At 34.9% G+C, this 19,908-nt stretch overlaps 1 protein-coding gene across 1 annotated transcript; it reads right to left on the bottom strand.

The window, feature by feature from the left end:
* Positions 1-15,516: 15,516 nt before the first annotated feature.
* On the bottom strand, positions 15,517-19,904 carry LOC113078038 (hereditary hemochromatosis protein-like). The gene is made up of 7 exons (XM_026250315.1): positions 19,764-19,904; positions 18,076-18,333; positions 17,593-17,871; positions 17,102-17,392; positions 16,687-16,809; positions 16,165-16,209; positions 15,517-15,673 (listed from the first exon to the last, which is right to left on the bottom strand). Exons 1-6 carry the CDS (start codon positions 19,810-19,812, stop codon positions 16,205-16,207), a joined length of 1,005 nt encoding a protein of 334 aa, XP_026106100.1. The 5' UTR covers positions 19,813-19,904; the 3' UTR covers positions 15,517-15,673; positions 16,165-16,204.
* Between the last annotated feature and the right edge of the window lie 4 nt (positions 19,905-19,908).

Below are 19,908 nucleotides of genomic sequence, written 5' to 3'. Positions count from 1 at the left end.
GATCCTAGAGCCAACAATTCTGGAGTAACCAAACCAACTCTTTCACAGCTTCAACATATAATCCTCAGGAAGAAGATGGGGATTCATGTGGGTAACCAAGATTAAAGGTCAAAAAGAAAATGCATCATGACTATCACGAGTAAAACCACGAAGAAAATCATGAGTTACGAAATTAACTGGTTTGGTTTTCCCCGCTCAGTACAGACAGTAGTATCAGGCTCCTTCTAGACATTTTGTTCCTTACAGAAAATGTCCTCAAACTCACAGAATGCCTTTTACCTATACAAATTTATTACAATTTTGCTAAAAGGGCTTACAAATGAATATCAGTCCATTACATAACTCCATATCATGTATGTAACCTACGTATGTATATGACTATATCATGTTCTAATCACTTACTGTTTGTCTTTTTGAATAATTATTGAATAGTTTATAGGTTTATATTCTATATTGTTATGTATGTATTTGATAGTTTGTGACTCAAATGTTTCTATTAATTCTTGGTAAAATGCATTATTTGTGTTATAGAAAAAATATCTAAATTATATAAGAAAACATGCTGATTTATGTATAGGGATGAGAAACCTAGCAACACTCTGAGCTAAGACTGTGTTTAATTGGTCAAGACACTAGGGATGTGTCCAACAGCCAAGTTTAAAAACACGACAAACAAATTTTGCTTAAGGCTTTTTGCTTTTAAGATTTGCATTCATAAGTGCTCTTTCACCATGAATGTGGGCCTGCATCTTTGCTGTTCCTTTGACATCATTGTGAGGTTAGCCTCTACCTCGTCTGCACTTTTCTTCTTTATTTCTTTTACTTTCATATCTTTTCTTGTCCATTGAGTGTTTTGTGTTCTACAAGGTGGGAAACCCCTTTCAGCAGTACATACAAAAGGGATTCTCCTAACACAACCAATGCAAGTAAACCTCCAGATTCTGAATTGGCGCATTTGATATAAAGTTTCATAGCCTTATGGAAAACTCAGTCCGAAGGTTAAATTAAATGACTGACGGCTATTCAGGTCTAAGCCATTCCATAAATTGCTTTGAACATTTTCACTCTCTTAAAACTCATTATTTCCCCACTTTCTCTCTTTCTACAACTTATGTGAATGTGTGAGTGCATGTGATTATGTGATAAATTTAGATTGATTAGATTAATTTATATGTCTTAATTTTTATACAATAAAGTCTTCTTCATATTAAAAGTTTTTTACAAGTTGTGTCTTATGTTTACAAATGAATTTCTTAAACTGCCGATCTTGTTACCATGCTAATAAATAGTGTTTTCTATATACTTTGAAAATCTGTTGCACAGTTTATGTTATATGGCCCATTCAACTGAACACTGGCAGATTCAGTTGTTCAGGGGTAAAACAGCTATTCTCTCCAAAATCCGTGTGAATATCAAAATGAATTCCCTTTGACCTAATTTTACGTTTCCCTTGCAGTGGAGAGCAATAATCTGTGAGAGGAGCAGAAAGGAAAGAGGAACTGAACTTCAGAAACAAAAAAGAGGCAGCAATGAAAAAAGTGGAATCCACAGTCTTTAAGAAAAAAGAAAAAAGAGAGGTGTGAAAAAATGAGAATCCAAACAAAAGAAAAACTCAAAAGAAAGATTTGGGTTGTCTAGAGAAGATGATCTGGAGGCATAGATGATAAACCCAATTTTACAACATGTGTCAAACCTCTGCCAGCACCAGCAGCCAGATCTTCTTTATTGATGCAAGTAGATGCAGAATCATGGAAAACATGTGGCCTAGGGCTTGCCACGTGTGGTTGCAGCAGGAAAGCATTTAAGTAGGATCTATTGTAGCATTTGCACTTTATTAACAATAAACAATAAACTCTAAATAATAAACTTACAAAAACAGAGCAACAACCAAATAAACATAAGAATGGTCAAGAGACTAAACTAAATAGGGAGTTCAGTCTTCACCTCTCCCAGTCAATAAACCATTCTTCAGTATCCAGCTTCACTAATACCCTCTCTGCTACTGAAGGTATCACACCCCTGGTCAGACTAACTGTGGGGCTTGGGCTCCGGGGGATGGTTGGCTCAGTCCAACTCTCTGGTACTGACTCTCTAGGTCACACTAGGGCCTAGTCCAACACATACAGTACATGGGTAATTTTATAAACTAAAAAAAAACATCTTGTCCACATGAAAATGCAAAAAACACGCAATAAAGTATTTTTGTATGGAATGTCAAGAGTATGCCAAACCAACAGTTGGCGATATAACCTTAACCGTAAAGCTATGTTGGCCAATCACAGACTCGCCTCATGTAAAGAATGGAGATAGCGGGGCACAATCTGACATCAAACAAAGGAGATAGCAGCGTGCACTCAGAAGCCAAAATCTGCAATTATACAACACTGCAACCAGAGTTTCTGACAATTTTCACACCGAAAGGATTCTTCAAAAAGATTTGCATGTGGACTAAATGATAAACCGCATAGAAAAGGCTGTGGTTTTAAAATACCCATGTTTGTGTGAACAGGGTCTAGTTCAACTAAGGAAGACAAGAACTAGTCAAAACTAAATGAAAACAAAACAGACACATGACAGAGCCCTTTCTAGTTCTTCTTCTCTTCTGTGTTCTGTTTAACCATAAAATGTGTGCCAGTAAAAGGCAGGGGAAAAAAACATTACAGAAACTTCCCCAAAATGTCTAACATAACTTAACATTAAACACTAACAGGTCTGAAGAATGTGTAAAATAACACTTCATCCCTAAATTTACTCTCCTAATGCAATCCCTTTCAAAGCATGCAGGGAACTACAGATCCACTACCCAGTTAGTTATGTCAACAAAAATGATTCATGTAGTTTTACATGAACTTCAGGATGACCATGTCAGCAAACAGGTCAGAAACACAGAGATAAGTATGTAAAACAGCAGTTTCCATTCTTTGATAGTCAAGCTAAAAAATAAAGATGGCATATAAAAGTTGCGGTCGGTGGTCAGTTTTTTTATGTAATTTCTAGCAAGAAATTAATATTGCATTAATTAATTATTCACTTGGTTTTCACCAAAGCTCTCTATATTAAAGAGCCACACAGATGGGAAATCAAAAATTACCTGTATTACAGTGTATGATGTAGCTGTCCATCAGTGTAAACAATGTGCAAAGTAATTAAACCAAAAAGTACACAATTTATAAAGTTATTGACATCTAAAGTAAGGAGTCGACTCTGAATCGCTGAAACGAGTCGTTATAGATTTCAAATCTTTTGCCCATCTCTATGTACGTCACTAGGAGCACTTTGCATAATAATCTCCGCTTACCGTCTTGAGAGAAACGGAACTCTGACCTGCCCCCCCCCCCCCCCCCCCCACACACACACACACAGACGCTCTGTTTGGTGTGATAGCATCATGTCGAGGAGACAGTGTGTTTATGACAATGGCTTAAATTAATTTTTACCACAATACTAGAGCAGTACAACAAATCCCTGCTTTTCTAATCTCGGAGTTCAAAGTGGGATTTTCAAAGCGTTTGGGCATAAAAGATGGTTCATTACCAACTTTATTTAGACCAACAAGCATCTCCGAATCACAACGCGAAGTATGATTATGAAGTTATGTGTTTGTTTTCTCCCGAGCGTCTTATCAGTATGTGTGCTGTCTGCAGCCTTTGTCTGCACTGATCGTCATTTCCAAACACGTCATTAAAATGAACTGTAACTCCGTGAATACTCAACGAAGAGACATGAGAGAGATATCTATAGAAAGCTTGACATGTCTACTAAAACAAGTGCTGCTAACAGATATTCTGTGATAAAGTAATCCATATGAAAACAACGCGATGGATTATATCTAATGTGACCAGGCCCCCGCGCTGATTCAAACTGAAGCGCGCGGGTTGAATACACCCACAAAGAAGAAAAAGCAACGAGTTTTTTATTTTACTGTTTGCTTCGCGGGGAGAGGAATAAGACATAATTCACCCCAAAAAGATGCTAACGCATTGTTTACCGTGAAGTAATAAGTAAAACCAATAAAAACTGACTATGTGAGTTGACCAATCAGAACACAGTATGCTACCAAAAGGTGGGGTTTAAGGAATCTTTTGAACAGCTTTGCGCGAACCGTTTGGGAATCTCTGAGAATTGAGGTAATTTTAAAATGATATTTTGACAAAATGACAATGTTTTTTAACCTTGGATGGATTTAAACCTATTGTACAGGACTTATAAACAGTGATAGAAATTTTCCTCTTACTGGCTCTTTAAGCTGTAGATCATAAACTTTTACAGTGCCTCAGAAGCCAGTCCGAAACCAGTTTCACAACATGCCTTCATGCAAAAACTCTGCCTGCAAAGTCATTGCATCAAGGCAGCAAGCTTATATGGAGTTTATAATATGACAAAACAAATGTAATTTGTATTGTGTAAATTTGAATTATTGACGTGTCATTTAACAAAACTTTGAATCATCAGAATATTATGTGGCATTTACAACCCATTCTCACTCCAAAGGCGTCAAAAACCGAAGCATGGTCAAGCGCCCCTAGCGTCACTTTTATGACGCCAAATGTGCCTCTCGGCGTCGAATATCGAAGCACTACGACCTTCATTGCTTTCAATGGGAAACTTTTGGCGTCAGAATTCGACACGAGGACATGAGATGTTTATCGCTATGAAATCACGTTCAAGAAGTCTCATTCAGCAAACATCGCGATACTTGCTATCAGTTCCACAGTTTGGGTGAGTAGTCGTATATACGCTCTTTTAATGCCTTTTATAAAATGTATTCTGTCTTATTTATTAATCAGATTAGTGCCATATGTTTAATCGCTGTATTATATCGGTCATCCGCGGCTGTCTTTGAGTTTCATTGCGTTTAAATAAATGAACACAGCTGCTAATTAGTCTGATTAAACTCTATCTGTCACCTGACGTGCCATAGACCTTCGATCCGTTTTATATCATTATTAATTTCAGGATTAATGATGTAAGTTGTATTTGTAGTAAAATCATGGTAATCACGACACTTAAAATAGTAATAAATGAAATGTGAAGTTAAAACAGTAAACTGGACATTAGTAACTGTAACTGTAGTTTTACTATGGTATATTAATAATCAATACAATAATCACCAAACCAGCTATGTTTGTATCACTGTAATGTTAGTGTTTTTATGTGCTTTTATATGACAGATATCACAGTAATCATATGTTCTGTAGCATGCTTTTAATACCTTTTAATGTAAATCCAAAAAAAAAATCAAATTAAAAATAAATAATAAAACATGTATTTTTCCATTTTGCAGTTCATTCATATCAGTTTATATTTATATATATATATTTATATTTATTATATCTAAATATTTTGCTCACAGATCATTATTAACATTCTTTATATAATTCAATTTTATTTACTCTCCCCATTTTATTATTTTTATTTTTATTTTTAGCTGAAAACCGTAAAGGCAGTCAGCCCAGTGGTGTTTCTGGAGAGGGATTCCTTCAGAAATGGAGAAGACAGAAAGCTGCGGAGGCAGATATATGCAGCAGTAAGTCTGTGATAGTTTGTCCCTTTTATCAAATATTTCTGCTGTTATAATTTGTACAGCATTTGTTGTTTCTTAAACTGTTGCACTGTCCAAATACCCACACTTGCCATCTTTGCACTTGACCACTTGATTACTTATTTGAAGTCTTTCCTGTATTTTGCCTAGTGTTCGAGTGAGCATGATGACCACAAGTGTGTGTCGAACTTTTCATGAGCTGATGACTGTTTCCCCCAATCCTGATCCTGGAGAAACCCAGCACTGCACGGTTTTGGTGTCTCTCTTATCTGCCTTGGAGTCTTCACTGATGAGCTGATGAGTTGAATCAGGTGTGTTTGATCAGGGAGACATCTCAAATGTGCAGTGTTGGGCTTCTCCAGGACCAGGATTGGGAGCCACTGCCTTATGGGACACTTATGTGTTTACAGAGATTTTTAATATCTAATTATCAATATTTCACATACTGTACATTGGACAGCTTCCCATGACCTCTTGTGAGATCTCGGCAAAAAGTCTGACGATTTATTCCAAAACATGATGCATGATGGGATACACTAAGCTTTGTATAGCGCTCTGGAGCAGTATTGGAGAGGTTTAGTGTGTGTTAAGGACGCTGTGCTTTGGCATTATTAAGACCGGGGACAGTCTCGTTCACACACTGTCATGTACACACACTCTCAAGTGGCCAAGACTGCAAGTGTGGGTATCTGGACAGGGTCAAAGTCTTAAAAATGATCCCTAAACACATCACAGTCTTAATAATCCAGTTTAACACTTGTATGATATTGTACAAGCCCCAGGACGGTCTCATCTGACACTATCAAAAGAATTCATATGACTATAGCTTGCTATTAATTACTTGCTTTCAATAATGGATGCATTTAACATTTAATTATACAGCATCTTTACAGAGGCTGCTTTTATGGTCTAAACAAAACACAGTGTAATGTAGAAGTTGAATGTAATTTAATATTTCCTTCCTTTCTGTCTTACAGGATTGTTTGAGGATAAGGCTGTAATTCTCCATCATGCACAAGGACTCACCTCGTTAACTCTTTATCCCCCGCACACACAGAAATGGTCCCTGGATCAGTGATTAGACTTTGCAGTGGTTTGATTTTTGCAGAAGATGTAACTTTGTTTTAATTATAAGCTCATAATGAATACATTACAGAACCAGTGATGAAAACAATAGTTAAAAATAGCGCTCCATATTAAAAATATATTGCACACTTGACATGCATGTCTTCATGGTGTTTTTTTGTGAGTTTGAAACATTTACATTGTGTTGTATAGCATTTTGGTCACAACACTTTTTCCAGTGTTCTCTGAAAGACATACTGTATTTACTGTTTTGTTTTTTAATAAAAGCATTTTCATTTGCATACTGAAAATAGTTAATGTTTACAACATAACTGCCTTTTTATTCTTTATGGTGGCAAAAACGAGCTTGGTGACAGAGGATGCAGTGTAGTAATTTGGGCATGTTGTCTTTAAATGAGTTTGACATATAAATAAATAATGGAAGATCCTTACAAAAATATGCATGTTTATTATGCTTTATGTATTTATTTGTTCATTCATTCATTCATTCATTTATAATTTCAGTTTTTATTCCTAGAGTTCAAATGGTATAGAATGGTAAATCACAGAAACACAAATGTGAACAATTTTAACTTTAAAACACAATGTAATATACAATGTAAATTTTAGAAGCACGTCATTTGATTAGTAAATATATTTGTCTTTGGTCAAAAAAAAAAAAAAATACAAATCTTAAAAATGTGTCTTATATTTATTATAGAGGAATCTGTCTGTTGGATACAACTGCGACTGCTGGGCATGTGCACATCAATATTGCCCAATGTTTGTCAAGCTGAACAACGGAGGAAGGTGAAGACGTTAATAAAACAGAATCTAATAAGTAGCAAGCTTAATCTATTGTTAACCCAATCTATCCCTTCAGCCGAAAAACGAAAGACGTCGGTCATACATGGATAAGGAAGTGTGACGCTGCTGCTCAGCTTAGATGCCATTGGCTATGACTTTTCAGGACAGTCTGTGGTTGGACTATCTTTTAACTATCTTTTTATATATATATATATAAAACTATTTAGCAAAAATCAGTGTAAAAATGTCCTCCTCACCCCCGTATCTTGCTCCTCAGGTGCTGGACATCAGTAATGTGTGTGCTCTTGGTTTTAATGCAGTACAATATCCCATTGATCATTCCTGCTACATTCTCAGTTATCCCTCAAGTGTTTGTAACAATAAAGCCCATGGCACCATCTTGTAATGCAGAATAATTAATCCCGTAACTCCCTTTATTTCACTAAAAAATGTGCATATTTGTTACTAAAATATAAAAAAATTACTTTCTGGTGTACTGATGTCCCAGATGTTATTAATCCGATCAAAAATGTTTATGTCTTAAATAAAAAAATAATCCCAATAATTAATATGTTGTTTTTCCAAGTCTAAAATAAACACATATGAGCCTACCTAGTAAAATGATGTATTTACCAAGAATCTTCAGAACACAATATTCACCATTTTCATTTTATTGAAGCATAGACTATAAAGTTGATAAAGTAGCATCAAGACAAATAAGATTCAATGAAAATAATTATCATCAAAAATACATTAACCTCATATATAAAGTTCACACAGATGAGTGATGAAATGTCCTTAAAAGTCACACAGTCCCATCCAGTCAACTGTGATACAGATCATGTGATACATATAAGACATGAGATACTGTTCCAGAAAATAATGATTCCCATCATCACATCTAAACTGGTTTCATCTCCCCATCGTGTTCTTCTTCTCTCGTGTCTGGAAACAGTTTGTGGTTGATGTCCAGCACTGATGAGGTGTAGCTTGTTCTCAGCCAGAGGATCTCTCAGTCCTAAGATCCCAGACCTGGTCAAAGTGAAACAAGCAATCCAGATGAAGTTGTTTAATGGACAGAGAGCTCAGCTTATGTTCTGTGTGACTTTAGCAGTGTGAGCAACTATGACCCTTGTAGTACTGTACACTTACCATTCTTCAAGCTGTTTTGAGACCTTTTGAGAAGCTTTTTCTCTGAAGAGAATTTAGCACATCCTCTTCTTTCACTCCTTTCAAGAGCATCCCTTGGTCAAAACCCCTCATTTGGCTGATGAGATCATCTGTACAAATTAAAATACTGCAATAAAAATTAAAGAATTAAGAAAAAGTTACAGAGGCAAAGGTCTTGCTCATGAGACTGCATTAGCATGTGTAGTTCTCAGAGACTCTAGAATTCATCTATTGTTGCAGTAAATGTGTTTTTTTCCTCTAGAATCTTTCTCCAAAGTTCCTGACTTCTCTCACAAATGTGTTTTAGTCTGTGCAGTGTAAGGCCTGGCTTCAAACCAATCAACTATCAATTCACAATTTATAACATAACATTTAGAAAACAATGAAATAATGTCAATTGGTGTTTATATGAACTAAACCAATTTCATGATACTTGTCTACTCTTAAAACAGGTGGTGTGTTTTTAAAAACATAATATAAAAAATGTCCAGTCACACTTTGCTAACATGCTGTAATTGTAATAGTAAAAAAAGAAATCAAGGCTGACATGACCAGTTCTGTGAGAGATCATCATAAAATGTTGTATAACACAGCATTGCTTCAACACACACATACCAGAGGACTTCTGTTTGTTTGAGCACAAGATGGCCATCTTCATTCCTCATCCTGAGCAAATCATTTCCTTGGTCTTCCTTCTCTTCCGTGAAACAAGATAATCTCTACTTACTCTGTGTGCAATTAATATTGCTCATTAAACATAATTAAGTTAATTTAAAGTAAGATTCAGACCAGAGCATTTGAGGAGTAAATGTTGATTAAAAAAAATATTCTAAACAAATGTACCTGGGAAGAGCTGATCATGGCAAGATTCGCTGAGACTCAGTAATAGCTCTTTTAGTTTTTAGGAAGGTTTGTGAGGGTTGGCTCTTGAGTGAGCTGTTGAGCTTGATATTTTAGACCTGAAAAAGAAGAACAGCATTAGGATTATCTGCAAAAAATCCTGTAAGACAGAAAGAAGGAAATATTATTAATTACGTGCAACTTGTACATTACACCTCTGTAAAGATGCTGTATAATTAAATGTTAAATGCATCCATTATTGAAAGCAAGTAATTAATAGCAAGCTATAGTCATATGAATTAGTGTCAGATGAGACCGTCCTGGGCTTGTACAATATCATACAAGTGTTAAACTGGATTATTAAGACTGTGATGTGTTTAGGGATCATTTTTAAGACTTTGACCCTGTCCAGATACCCACACTTGCAGTCTTGGCCACTTGAGAGTGTGTGTACATGACAGTGTGTGAACGAGACTGTCCCCGGTCTTAATAATGCCAAAGCACAGCGTCCTTAACACACACTAAACCTCTCCAATACTGCTCCAGAGCGCTATACAAAGCTTAGTGTATCCCATCATGCATCATGTTTTGGAATAAATCGTCAGACTTTTTGCCGAGATCTCACAAGAGGTCATGGGAAGCTGTCCAATGTACAGTATGTGAAATATTGATAATTAGTTATTAAAAATCTCTGTAAACACATAAGTGTCCCATAAGGCAGTGGCTCCCAATCCTGGTCCTGGAGAAGCCCAACACTGCACATTTGAGATGTCTCCCTGATCAAACACACCTGATTCAACTCATCAGCTCATCAGTGAAGACTCCAAGGCAGATAAGAGAGACACCAAAACCGTGCAGTGCTGGGGTTCTCCAGGATCAGGATTGGGAAACACAGTCATCAGCTCATGAAAAGTTCGACACACACTTGTGGTCATCATGCTCACTCGAACACTAGGCAAAATACAGGAAAGACTTCAAATAAGTAATCAAGTGGTCAAGTGCAAAGATGGCAAGTGTGGGTATTTGGACAGTGCAACAGTTTAAGAAACAACAAATGCTGTACAAATTATAACAGCAGGAATGTTTGATAAAAGGGACAAACTATCACAGACTTACTGCTGCATATATCTGCCTCCGCAGCTTTCTGTCTTCTCCATTTCTGAAGGAATCCCTCTCCAGAAACACCACTGGGCTGATTGCCTTTACAAATAAAAATAATAAAAAGGGGAGAGTAAATAAAATTGAATTATATACAGAATGTTAATAATGATCTGTGAGCAAAATATTTATATATATATATATATATATATATATATATATATATATATATATATATATATATATATATATATATATATAAACTGATATGAAAGAACTTCAAGATGGAAAAATGCATGTTTTATTATTTATTTTTAATTTGATTTTTTTTTGGATTTACATTAAAAGGTATTAAAAGCATGGTACAGAACATATGATTACTGTGATATCTGTCATATAAAAGCACATAAAAACACTAACATTACAGTGATACAAACATAGCTGGTTTGGTGATTATTGTATTGATTATTAATATACCATAGTAAAACTACAGTTACAGTTACTAATGTCCAGTTTACTGTTTTAACTTCACATTTCATTTATTACTATTGTAAGTGTCGTGATTACCATGATTTTACTACAAATACAATTTACATCATTAATCCTGAAATTAATAATGATATAAAACGGATCGAAGGTCTATGGCACGTCAGGTGACAGATAGAGTTTAATCAGACTAATTAGCAGCTGTGTTCATTTATTTAAACGCAATGAAACTCAAAGACAGCCGCGGATGACCGATATAATACAGCGATTAAACATATGGCACTAATCTGATTAATAAATAAGACAGAATACATTTTATAAAAGGCATTAAAAGAGCGTATATACGACTACTCACCCAAACTGTGGAACTGATAGCAAGTATCGCGATGTGTGCTGAGACTTCTTGAACGTGATTTCATAGCGATAAACATCTCATGTCCTCGTGTCGAATTCTGACGCCAAAAGTTTCCCATTGAAAGCAATGAAGGTCGTAGTGCTTCGATATTCGACGCCGAGAGGCACATTTGGCGTCATAAAAGTGACGCTAGGGGCGCTTGACCATGCTTCGGTTTTTGACGCCTTTGGAGTGAGAATGGGTTGGCATTTAACATAGTTCTGATATATTTTAAACATTTTAAATTTAAATGAGTTTTAAACAAATGTATTTTCAAACAACAATTTTTGGGGTTTTGAAATTTTAGACTGCAAATATCCAGTTTTAAAAAATACAGCTTCAAGTTTTTTTGGCTTGAGCATGTGGTTTAAGATCTATCCGATCATGAATCGCCCAGAGGTAGCCTAAGTGATTCTTAAACATTTATGGTTTATATACTTATATGTCAGGTTAGCATTCTCAGCATGTGGAACATTTGTCTAAGCCAGTGGTTCTCAACCATTTTTTTACTCCAAGTACCCTCTCCTCTCTAAGGTGCCCCTAAGGTTACTTAATGGGTTTACTTTTGTCGTGGCAACGACATAATAACTCTCGGGAACGTGTTAATATGTCATGGCCATGAGATATTAATTTGTGGGAACGTCATATTAACTCGTGGGAATGTGTATCGATATCCTAAGCGCAAACCATAACGCACTGGATAGTTTTCCATATCTGCAATAAAATGCAATTGATACAGCTGTAAGTGAGGGTGCTTTTGATTTAATTTGAGGGTTCTTAGCACCCCTGTAAAACTGGGCCTGCCTCTGGTACCATGTTGTGGAGACTCTGTTTCGTTGTGAAAGCAAAAACACTTTGTTTGGTCTTTTAAAATAGGACACAACTAAAAAATCAGTGGTTAAGTTGTATTTATAACACTTGTTCTAGAACAGTTCAACCCAAATATTTAGTGTGCAGCACATTTTATGGTGGACTGCTTCCTGATCCTGGGAGAGGAGACTACAATGCCGGCTGTTCTGAGTCACAGTCTGTAAGTATGTTTACATATTTAAAGGATTTGCAAACATGATTCAAACGTGAGTTTGAGCAGTGTAGTGTAGCAGTTCTCAATTCCAGTCCTCACGCCCCACTGCTCTACACATTCTGTATGTTTCTCTTAAGGCTTCAGGCGTTTGTTCTATTTGAACGTAAGTGCCCTGCGAAGTGGACATCACAGGATATTCAGCCAGAATTCCAGTTCGAAGCAAACATATATGTCCCATTCAAAGTGCATTGAAGTGAGATGTGAATTAAAATTGTATTTATTAACAGAGGTATATAATGTTACACTTGTCCATGTGTGTGAAGACATTGTGCAGCGCAAATCCTTGAATGAATGTTACGAAGAGAAGTTAACTTCAACTGATTTCCCCTGCTCAGGAAGTGGGGAGCAATGAACACTGTGTAAGGACCATGTCAGTGGGGACACATATTCTCTGAATCAGGAGTGTTAACAAAGAGAGATGTGCAAAATATGCAGTGCTGGGGGGCGTGAGTAAAGGAATTGAGAACTGCTGGGGTAGAGTATAGCTTTTTGTTTGTTGTATTTCCCCCGAACAAAGACACGGTTTTATGTTTAGGCGGCCCAAGGCAACATGTAAAAACAAAGTGAAAGTCATTATAATCCGTTATGTCCCCACTGGATCCAACAAATGGCTCAATTGTAATGGGTTTTATTGTTTTTGTCTCGCAGTTGTTCTGCACTGTAAACCCTGATAAGTTCACAGAACTCAAAAAATATTTTGTAACAGATTACACAAAAACATTTAAGTGATGTTTTTAAATGTTTTAAGTTTACATAAACTTAAAAAATTTAATTCCAGTTGCCTTAAATTATCTCAGAGTTATCTTAAATAATTATATTTCTGAACTTACAATTAGGGAGTAATTCACTCATAATTTTATCTATTTTTCAACTCCTATAATGTGGGAAATACACTCAAAATTAGGCTTTTGCTGTCCATCCTCAGTCTAACCACAGGCTCTACTCTTCACCACAACGGTAACACTACAAATCCAACATAACATAAACCTTTGTAAAATCTAATATAACACAACATTTATGTATTAACTTATGTCCCTCTATGTTAATCTTGTGTAAAAACACACAAAATAACACTTAATTTCTAAATTTATTTTCCTTGTTTTCTGATGCAAAGCATGCTGGGAACTAGAAAACACAATCATTTTAAGTTCACCTCACTACAACAAATTTTTTAGTTAACAGAACTTATTTAAATTAAGTCCAATGAACTTTCGTTATTATTTGAGTGCAATTAACTAATTTCATTTGATTAATTTCACTGTTCGGTTTTACAGTGTGTTCTGCATCACAGTATGGCAAGGGGTGTAATATTTCCATCACATGCTTGAGGTATTCAGCCAATCACAAGGCACTGGATAGCTGGCCAATCAGATTACACCTCGCTTTTCAGACTGATGAGCTTTGTAAAAAAACGATGCGTTTCAGAAAGGCGGGGCATAGAGTAGAAACAATAATGTACAGTATGTGTAAAATAATGTGTTTTTTTTAACCTTAAACCACATAAACACATTCAATTACACCAAATACACAAAATAATGTCATTTTAAGCATCATCATTATGACCCCTTTAAGTTCTCTATTTCCTTCTGTAATATTCACATATATTTTGCATTCCAAGGATAGAAGGATTAATTTTATGCATTAATTTAAAATGTTTTGCTATAGGATATTCTTCGTTACCCCTCCTAATGGCATATTTGTGTTCAGCCAAATCCTGATATAAACTATTTTAAGGACAATCAAGTCTATAAATAACATAGTAGTTTGACAATTAATAAACAGAACATATCTTAATTATATTTTGATCTAAAAATGTTTTACCTTGCACAGCATTATCGCAATGATTACATTGAGGACATTTAAAGCAACCCTTATGTTTATCCACTAACCCTTAACAGGTAAGGAGTAAATAGCTATACAAATTTAACCCCTAAATTTATAAATAAAAAAATATATATATAAATAAAAAACCTTATCATTGGAGGATCTGGAAATACTGTTTTCTCCCCCTCAACAATTCATCACTCTGTAAACTGCCCCAATTTGTAAAATAATTTTGCTTCATCTGTTTCAGCATTTGGATTTTTTTACCTTTTTTTTCTTTTTTTTTTTTTTTTTTACAAAGTAGACCTTATTAGAATTTCCTGCTGTTGTTTATCTTGTTAACAAATTGGCCCTTATCGTAATTTTGGCATGAACCTTTTTTTTATATATAATTTCAAACTTGTACCCTTTATATATATATATATATATATATATATATATATATATATATATATATATATATATATATATATATATATATATATATTAGCTTTATCCTAAAAAACTTGCTCAGTACAAATCCTACGTAATCTTTGAAATTTCCCAAAAGGTATTTATTTATCGACAGCAAGAGGCATTGAGAAGCATGGAGCATTGTATTTCTGTCAGTGAGCTTTATAAATATACATTTTTGTAAAAATATGATTTAATGTATGATTTCATACAGGTTAATTTTTGTCACAAACTCCGTCTAGGCGGGAACGAGGAATGAGGAAACGCTGAAGATAACACAAATAAGTCTTTAATAATCCAACAAGTAGACCTGACAAACAAGAACTGAAAGGACTAGGACATTTAAATGCAGTAAAATTGGGGGAGGAATGAGGCACACCTGGAATCAAAATAACACAATCAACATGAGGAAAAAAACTGTGTCACAGGGGGCAAAAACAGGACCAGTGGAGACAATGGAAAGAGGAGAGGGGGCAGTTCGATCTCCAAATCAGACTCCCAGTCTTTGAGGTTCCCCTCCTTGTTTAGACCCTTTCGCCCCGCCATACTCAGCTCATCCTCAGCCGTGGTGCAGGGGATGAAGCTCCTCTCTGCGCTCACACCATCTGTGGCTTTTCTCCCCCGTGGCAGGTACACACCTTGACTGATGTCACAGCCTCTGGACTTGGAACGGAGATCCAATTTTCGCCAGTGTCCACTGATGAATTACACTCGAGGGCCATCTTCGGACAATGGTTCTCTGCACGCCGGTGTTGAGGCTGGCATCATAGAATTTGCAGAGCGTGTCATCCTAATAGGCGGTAAGATGGGCCATAGCCAGAAACCGGTATGACCCTCGCGTGAATTTTCTCCCTGCTCCAGCAGGAGGAGGAATTCCGAGCAGAGGAAAGGATCCATAACAACGGGGACACTATGGAAAGAAAAACACTTGGAGAAAAATGGAAACAAAATGGAGGGGAAACACAAGGAGGTCTTCTGTCACAAACTCCCCCTAGGAGGGAATGAAGAAATGCTGGAGATAACATGAATAAGTCTTTAATTATCCAAATTAACACAATCAGCATGAGGAAGAAACTGGGTCACGGGACAAAAACACACATAGATAAGTCAATAGTCATGACAAATTTTTTGTTTCATACTATAAATTATCTGTTATCGTATCAATTATCATTGTGATGGTGTCATAACAAAATTTAAATGGCACCCAGTAAGCAAATTCTGAGTTTAATTTTGTCCTGACATTAATGCGGTCTCATTTTTCATGTTTCCATCTAAAGCAGATGCTGAAATGAAAATAAATAAATTAAAAAAAAGTATTTTTTGTCCACATGTAAAAGTTTTTTTAATCTGAAAATGAGCATGTTGATGAATTTATATTGCTGGATAAAACTGTGTACTCACATTGAGTAGGGGAGTATATAATCTGTGATGTCCCAGATCCTCATCCTGAAAAAAGAATGAGTTAAACCATAATTAATAAAGAGTATCACAGAAACATAAAACTACATATGGTGAACTTTGAAAGAGTGTCTTTAAAATCTCAAAATCCATCATTTGAAACACATTTTAAAATCAAACATTGCATTACCATGAAAATGGTACATCAAAATTATGTTACAAAAATTTTTCAGTCATGAATTATAAAAATGTAGGTTTGGCTCATGCTAAAAAAAATATGAGGGACCGTTAAGAGGATGAGAATGACATGCTGGTGTTGCGAGATACACAGGGACTGTTTTTATAGGCTTTATACAGTATACAGATAAGTTGAGTGTGACTCTTGAAGGCAGCATCATATCCTGTTGTTCTACCCTTTTAAGAATTTATCTTCAAGAAAATAATTATGCCTAATAATTCCATCCACTATATTTTTCTAACTGACCATTAGATCATATAATGAACTGGACTGAACAGATCATTTACCAGCAGCTCGTCTCTTCCTCCGTATAATGATTGCAGTTATGATGAGAACAGCCACACACATGAACACCAGCACACTGAAAACTACAGACTGACTGAAGAATCCTGGGTCAGATTCAGCCACATCTGAAAGTGTGGTGAGGATAATAAGATGAACAACAGAAAAAGACATTTTTAAGCTACAGACAGATAGTGGAATAGTGACAAATGATTTGCAGCACAAAAAAAAAAAATCAATAAATTTATAATAATAATGTTATTTAATGTAATTTTGTAATATATTGCCATTTTTTCTTAGCTGCTACTCGCAAAATTTTATTGTATTGTATATAATGACAGTAAAGGATATTGAAACTAATGTCTGCTTTGTTGTTCGGTGAATTTTTGTTCTTTTAATGGTTTGTTAGTTTTTCTTTACCAAATGTAAAGTCCAGTTTGTTGTCCAGACTGAGGTGCTTCATTGTGCAGTTGTATTTATGTTCCTGGCGTAGCTCTTCTTCACTGATCACCAAACTCTTCCTCATCTGGTACGTTCCGTCTCCGTTGGGCAGAATCTGTCCTCCTGTGATCTGATCATCATCCACAGGCTGACCATCTCTGAACAGGGTCAGGTTAATGTGACGGGGGTAAAAACCAGTGGCCAGACAGCTGATCTGAAGCCCATGAGAGTCTGAGAGTGTCTTCCTCATGAGTCTGACTCTGGGTTTCACTACAGAGGAGAATAAGTAGTGTTACTGTTGTTAAACTGTTGGGTTCATTGCATCAGCTATTAATTTATAGTAATCATAAAACAATGCATTAAAAGGCATAGGTATTTTCCATCAGTGTCTCAGCCATTTTTATCAAATGTTTTTATTTATTTATTTATTTTTTAACTTATACTGAAGTTAATCAGGTTGATTCTCTCACCTTTTCTCATCAAATTGCTCTTTTCCATATTCAGGTACCTTTGCAAAACTTTAATGCAAGTAGGATGATACAAATTTTCATACATAAACTTTACTTTATTTAGTTTTGTTTGGTCCCATGATATCATCCATGGCTTTTTTATCTGGATATCTTTTTTTTGTGTGTCAAAAATTAACTCCTCCATATTTTGCCCTCCAAAAGCATCCCAGAAATGAACTGGACCTGGTTTATAATCATTCAACAATTCACACCCAGCAAGTCTCTGTTGAACATATACACCTTCAAATGAAGGAAAGAAATAAAGATTTATTAGTCCTCACTGACACAGCACAACATAAAATGTATTGAACCGAAAATTAATATACTGGACTGATCACTCACTCTGTCTTACATCCGTACATTTTAAGGAAATTACAAAAATCATATGACAACTACAGTACATGTTTCATGTGGTAATACTGATATGTAGCCTATAGGTCTCACCAGCTGTGTGATTTTGGAGTTTTTTAAGATAAAATACTCGATTTTTCATGCCAGTGTACATATCACCAAACACAAGACCAGCATCACTTTGCTCTTCTTCTAAGTATTTTGCATCACTATAAATGCGATACACAGGTTTCCATGTAACTGAGTCATAATATCCAATTTGCAAATCATCCAGCATCACCACAACACTGAACTCAGGAAATTGTGTTTGTCCATCTATGTATGTAACCAAAGTCATCAATGAGTGAGAACCTGTGGATGCACAAAAACAAGCACATAATATCAATGCAATATCAATTTAGATCATTACGTACAACTACACATTACTGATCACTAAAGAGACAAAGAAACAGTGAGGGCATTTTTATTTGATTAGTGCTTTTGTTTAGTGAACAAGCCAAAGAAGACTGTAAAAAGAAAACTCTAGTGGAAAGAAAAAACAAACCAGGCCCATCTAACATCTGGCATTATAATGAATGTACATTAACAGCGTGCACCGGTGATCCAAAGTGTGGGGTAAAGTCCATTTAAAAAAAAAAAATCTCATGTTCCAGTTAAACTTAATGTTGCCACATTTTTCAGATGAGATAAAAAAACAATATGCATATTTTCAAGAAAACAATAACTTATATAAATCGATAAAAAACAACAATACAAATTGATAACATATAATTAATTTTCTATTTATTAAAAGTAATATAACATGGTGGTCAGCTATTATTTTTAACAGTCAATTTATTTTCAGATCATCAGTAATCAAAGTTAACAACCATTGTACCATTCAAATCTTGACTGGTACAATGGTTCAGTGATGACATGACACTTTCCAATGACTTGCATAATTTTTATATGTTTCCCATTAACATTAATTACTATGGAAGACCAACAGTTAAATTGAATAAAACTCAAGCAGTCAGAATAAACAAATTTCACCATATAAAAAACGAGGTTGTTACACTTTTTACAGATGTTACCTTTTTTAAATGAATTTACAAGCTATACTAACAATATCGACTGAAATGTTTATTGTGATATATAAATATATATATATATTTTTGCTATATCACAGCCTTATCTAGGCTATATCACTCGCTAGAACATGCAGATTAAGTAATAGTAAAACGTTTTTGTCATGTTCTAAGTCATTTAAAACCACAATTGCCATCTGGTTTCTACAAGTTTCACTTTGAAGCAAAAATCTTGTTTTCCTCAAATTTTGTGTATAAATTATGTGTAAATATTCCCAAAGTCTCTGAAAGTGATATTTTATGCGATACGTGATTGCTAGGTTTCTGTAAATCATATTTCTGTAAATTCCAAATTACTACAGGAAAAAAAAAATCTTATGTATTACTTACTATTACTAAGTAATTAGAATGTAAAAAAACATTTATGTGAGGAAGAGTAGCCTAAATGATGACGGAATTTGCTATATCCCTGATAAATTGCCTTCTTATAGTCATACAGTAAACAATTTATATGTGTATATATATATATATATATATATATATATATATATATATATATATATATATATATATATATATATATATATATATATATATATATATATTTTTTTTTTTTTTTTTTTTTTTTTTTTTTTTTTTGACCACCCACATCAAATAGACATTTTACATTAAATCAAATTAAAAAGGCTACAGGAAAGTTATAAATGAACTTACCTGCACTGACGACTTTCCAGCATGACAACATATACACAAACATGAACATTTTGTCAATTACTTAAGGAAAACAAGTAGCCTACTCTTCTACAATGTTTAAAACTGTTTCCAAGTTTTTTCCACTGTCAGAGAAGACGAAAGTTTT

This window comes from Carassius auratus, unplaced genomic scaffold, assembly GCF_003368295.1.
Source record: "Carassius auratus strain Wakin unplaced genomic scaffold, ASM336829v1 scaf_tig00024015, whole genome shotgun sequence".
Lineage (NCBI taxonomy): Eukaryota > Metazoa > Chordata > Actinopteri > Cypriniformes > Cyprinidae > Carassius > Carassius auratus.
The sequence above is the reverse complement of the archived record's forward strand: the minus strand, read 5'-3'. Positions and strand labels throughout refer to the sequence as shown.

What these genes read in the sequence shown, in the direction of transcription:
- LOC113078038 (XM_026250315.1), bottom strand. Translation starts at nt 19,812, where the DNA reads ATGTTCATGTTTGTGTATATGTTGTCATGCTGGAAAGTCGTCAGTGCA. An exon ending in CTGGAAAGTCGTCAGTGCAG is followed by an intron (nt 18,334 to 19,763) that starts GTAAGTTCATTT and finishes GTGCATCCACAG; the next exon opens with GTTCTCACTCATTGATGACT. An exon ending in GAGCAATTTGATGAGAAAAG is followed by an intron (nt 17,393 to 17,592) that starts GTGAGAGAATCA and finishes TCTCCTCTGTAG; the next exon opens with TGAAACCCAGAGTCAGACTC.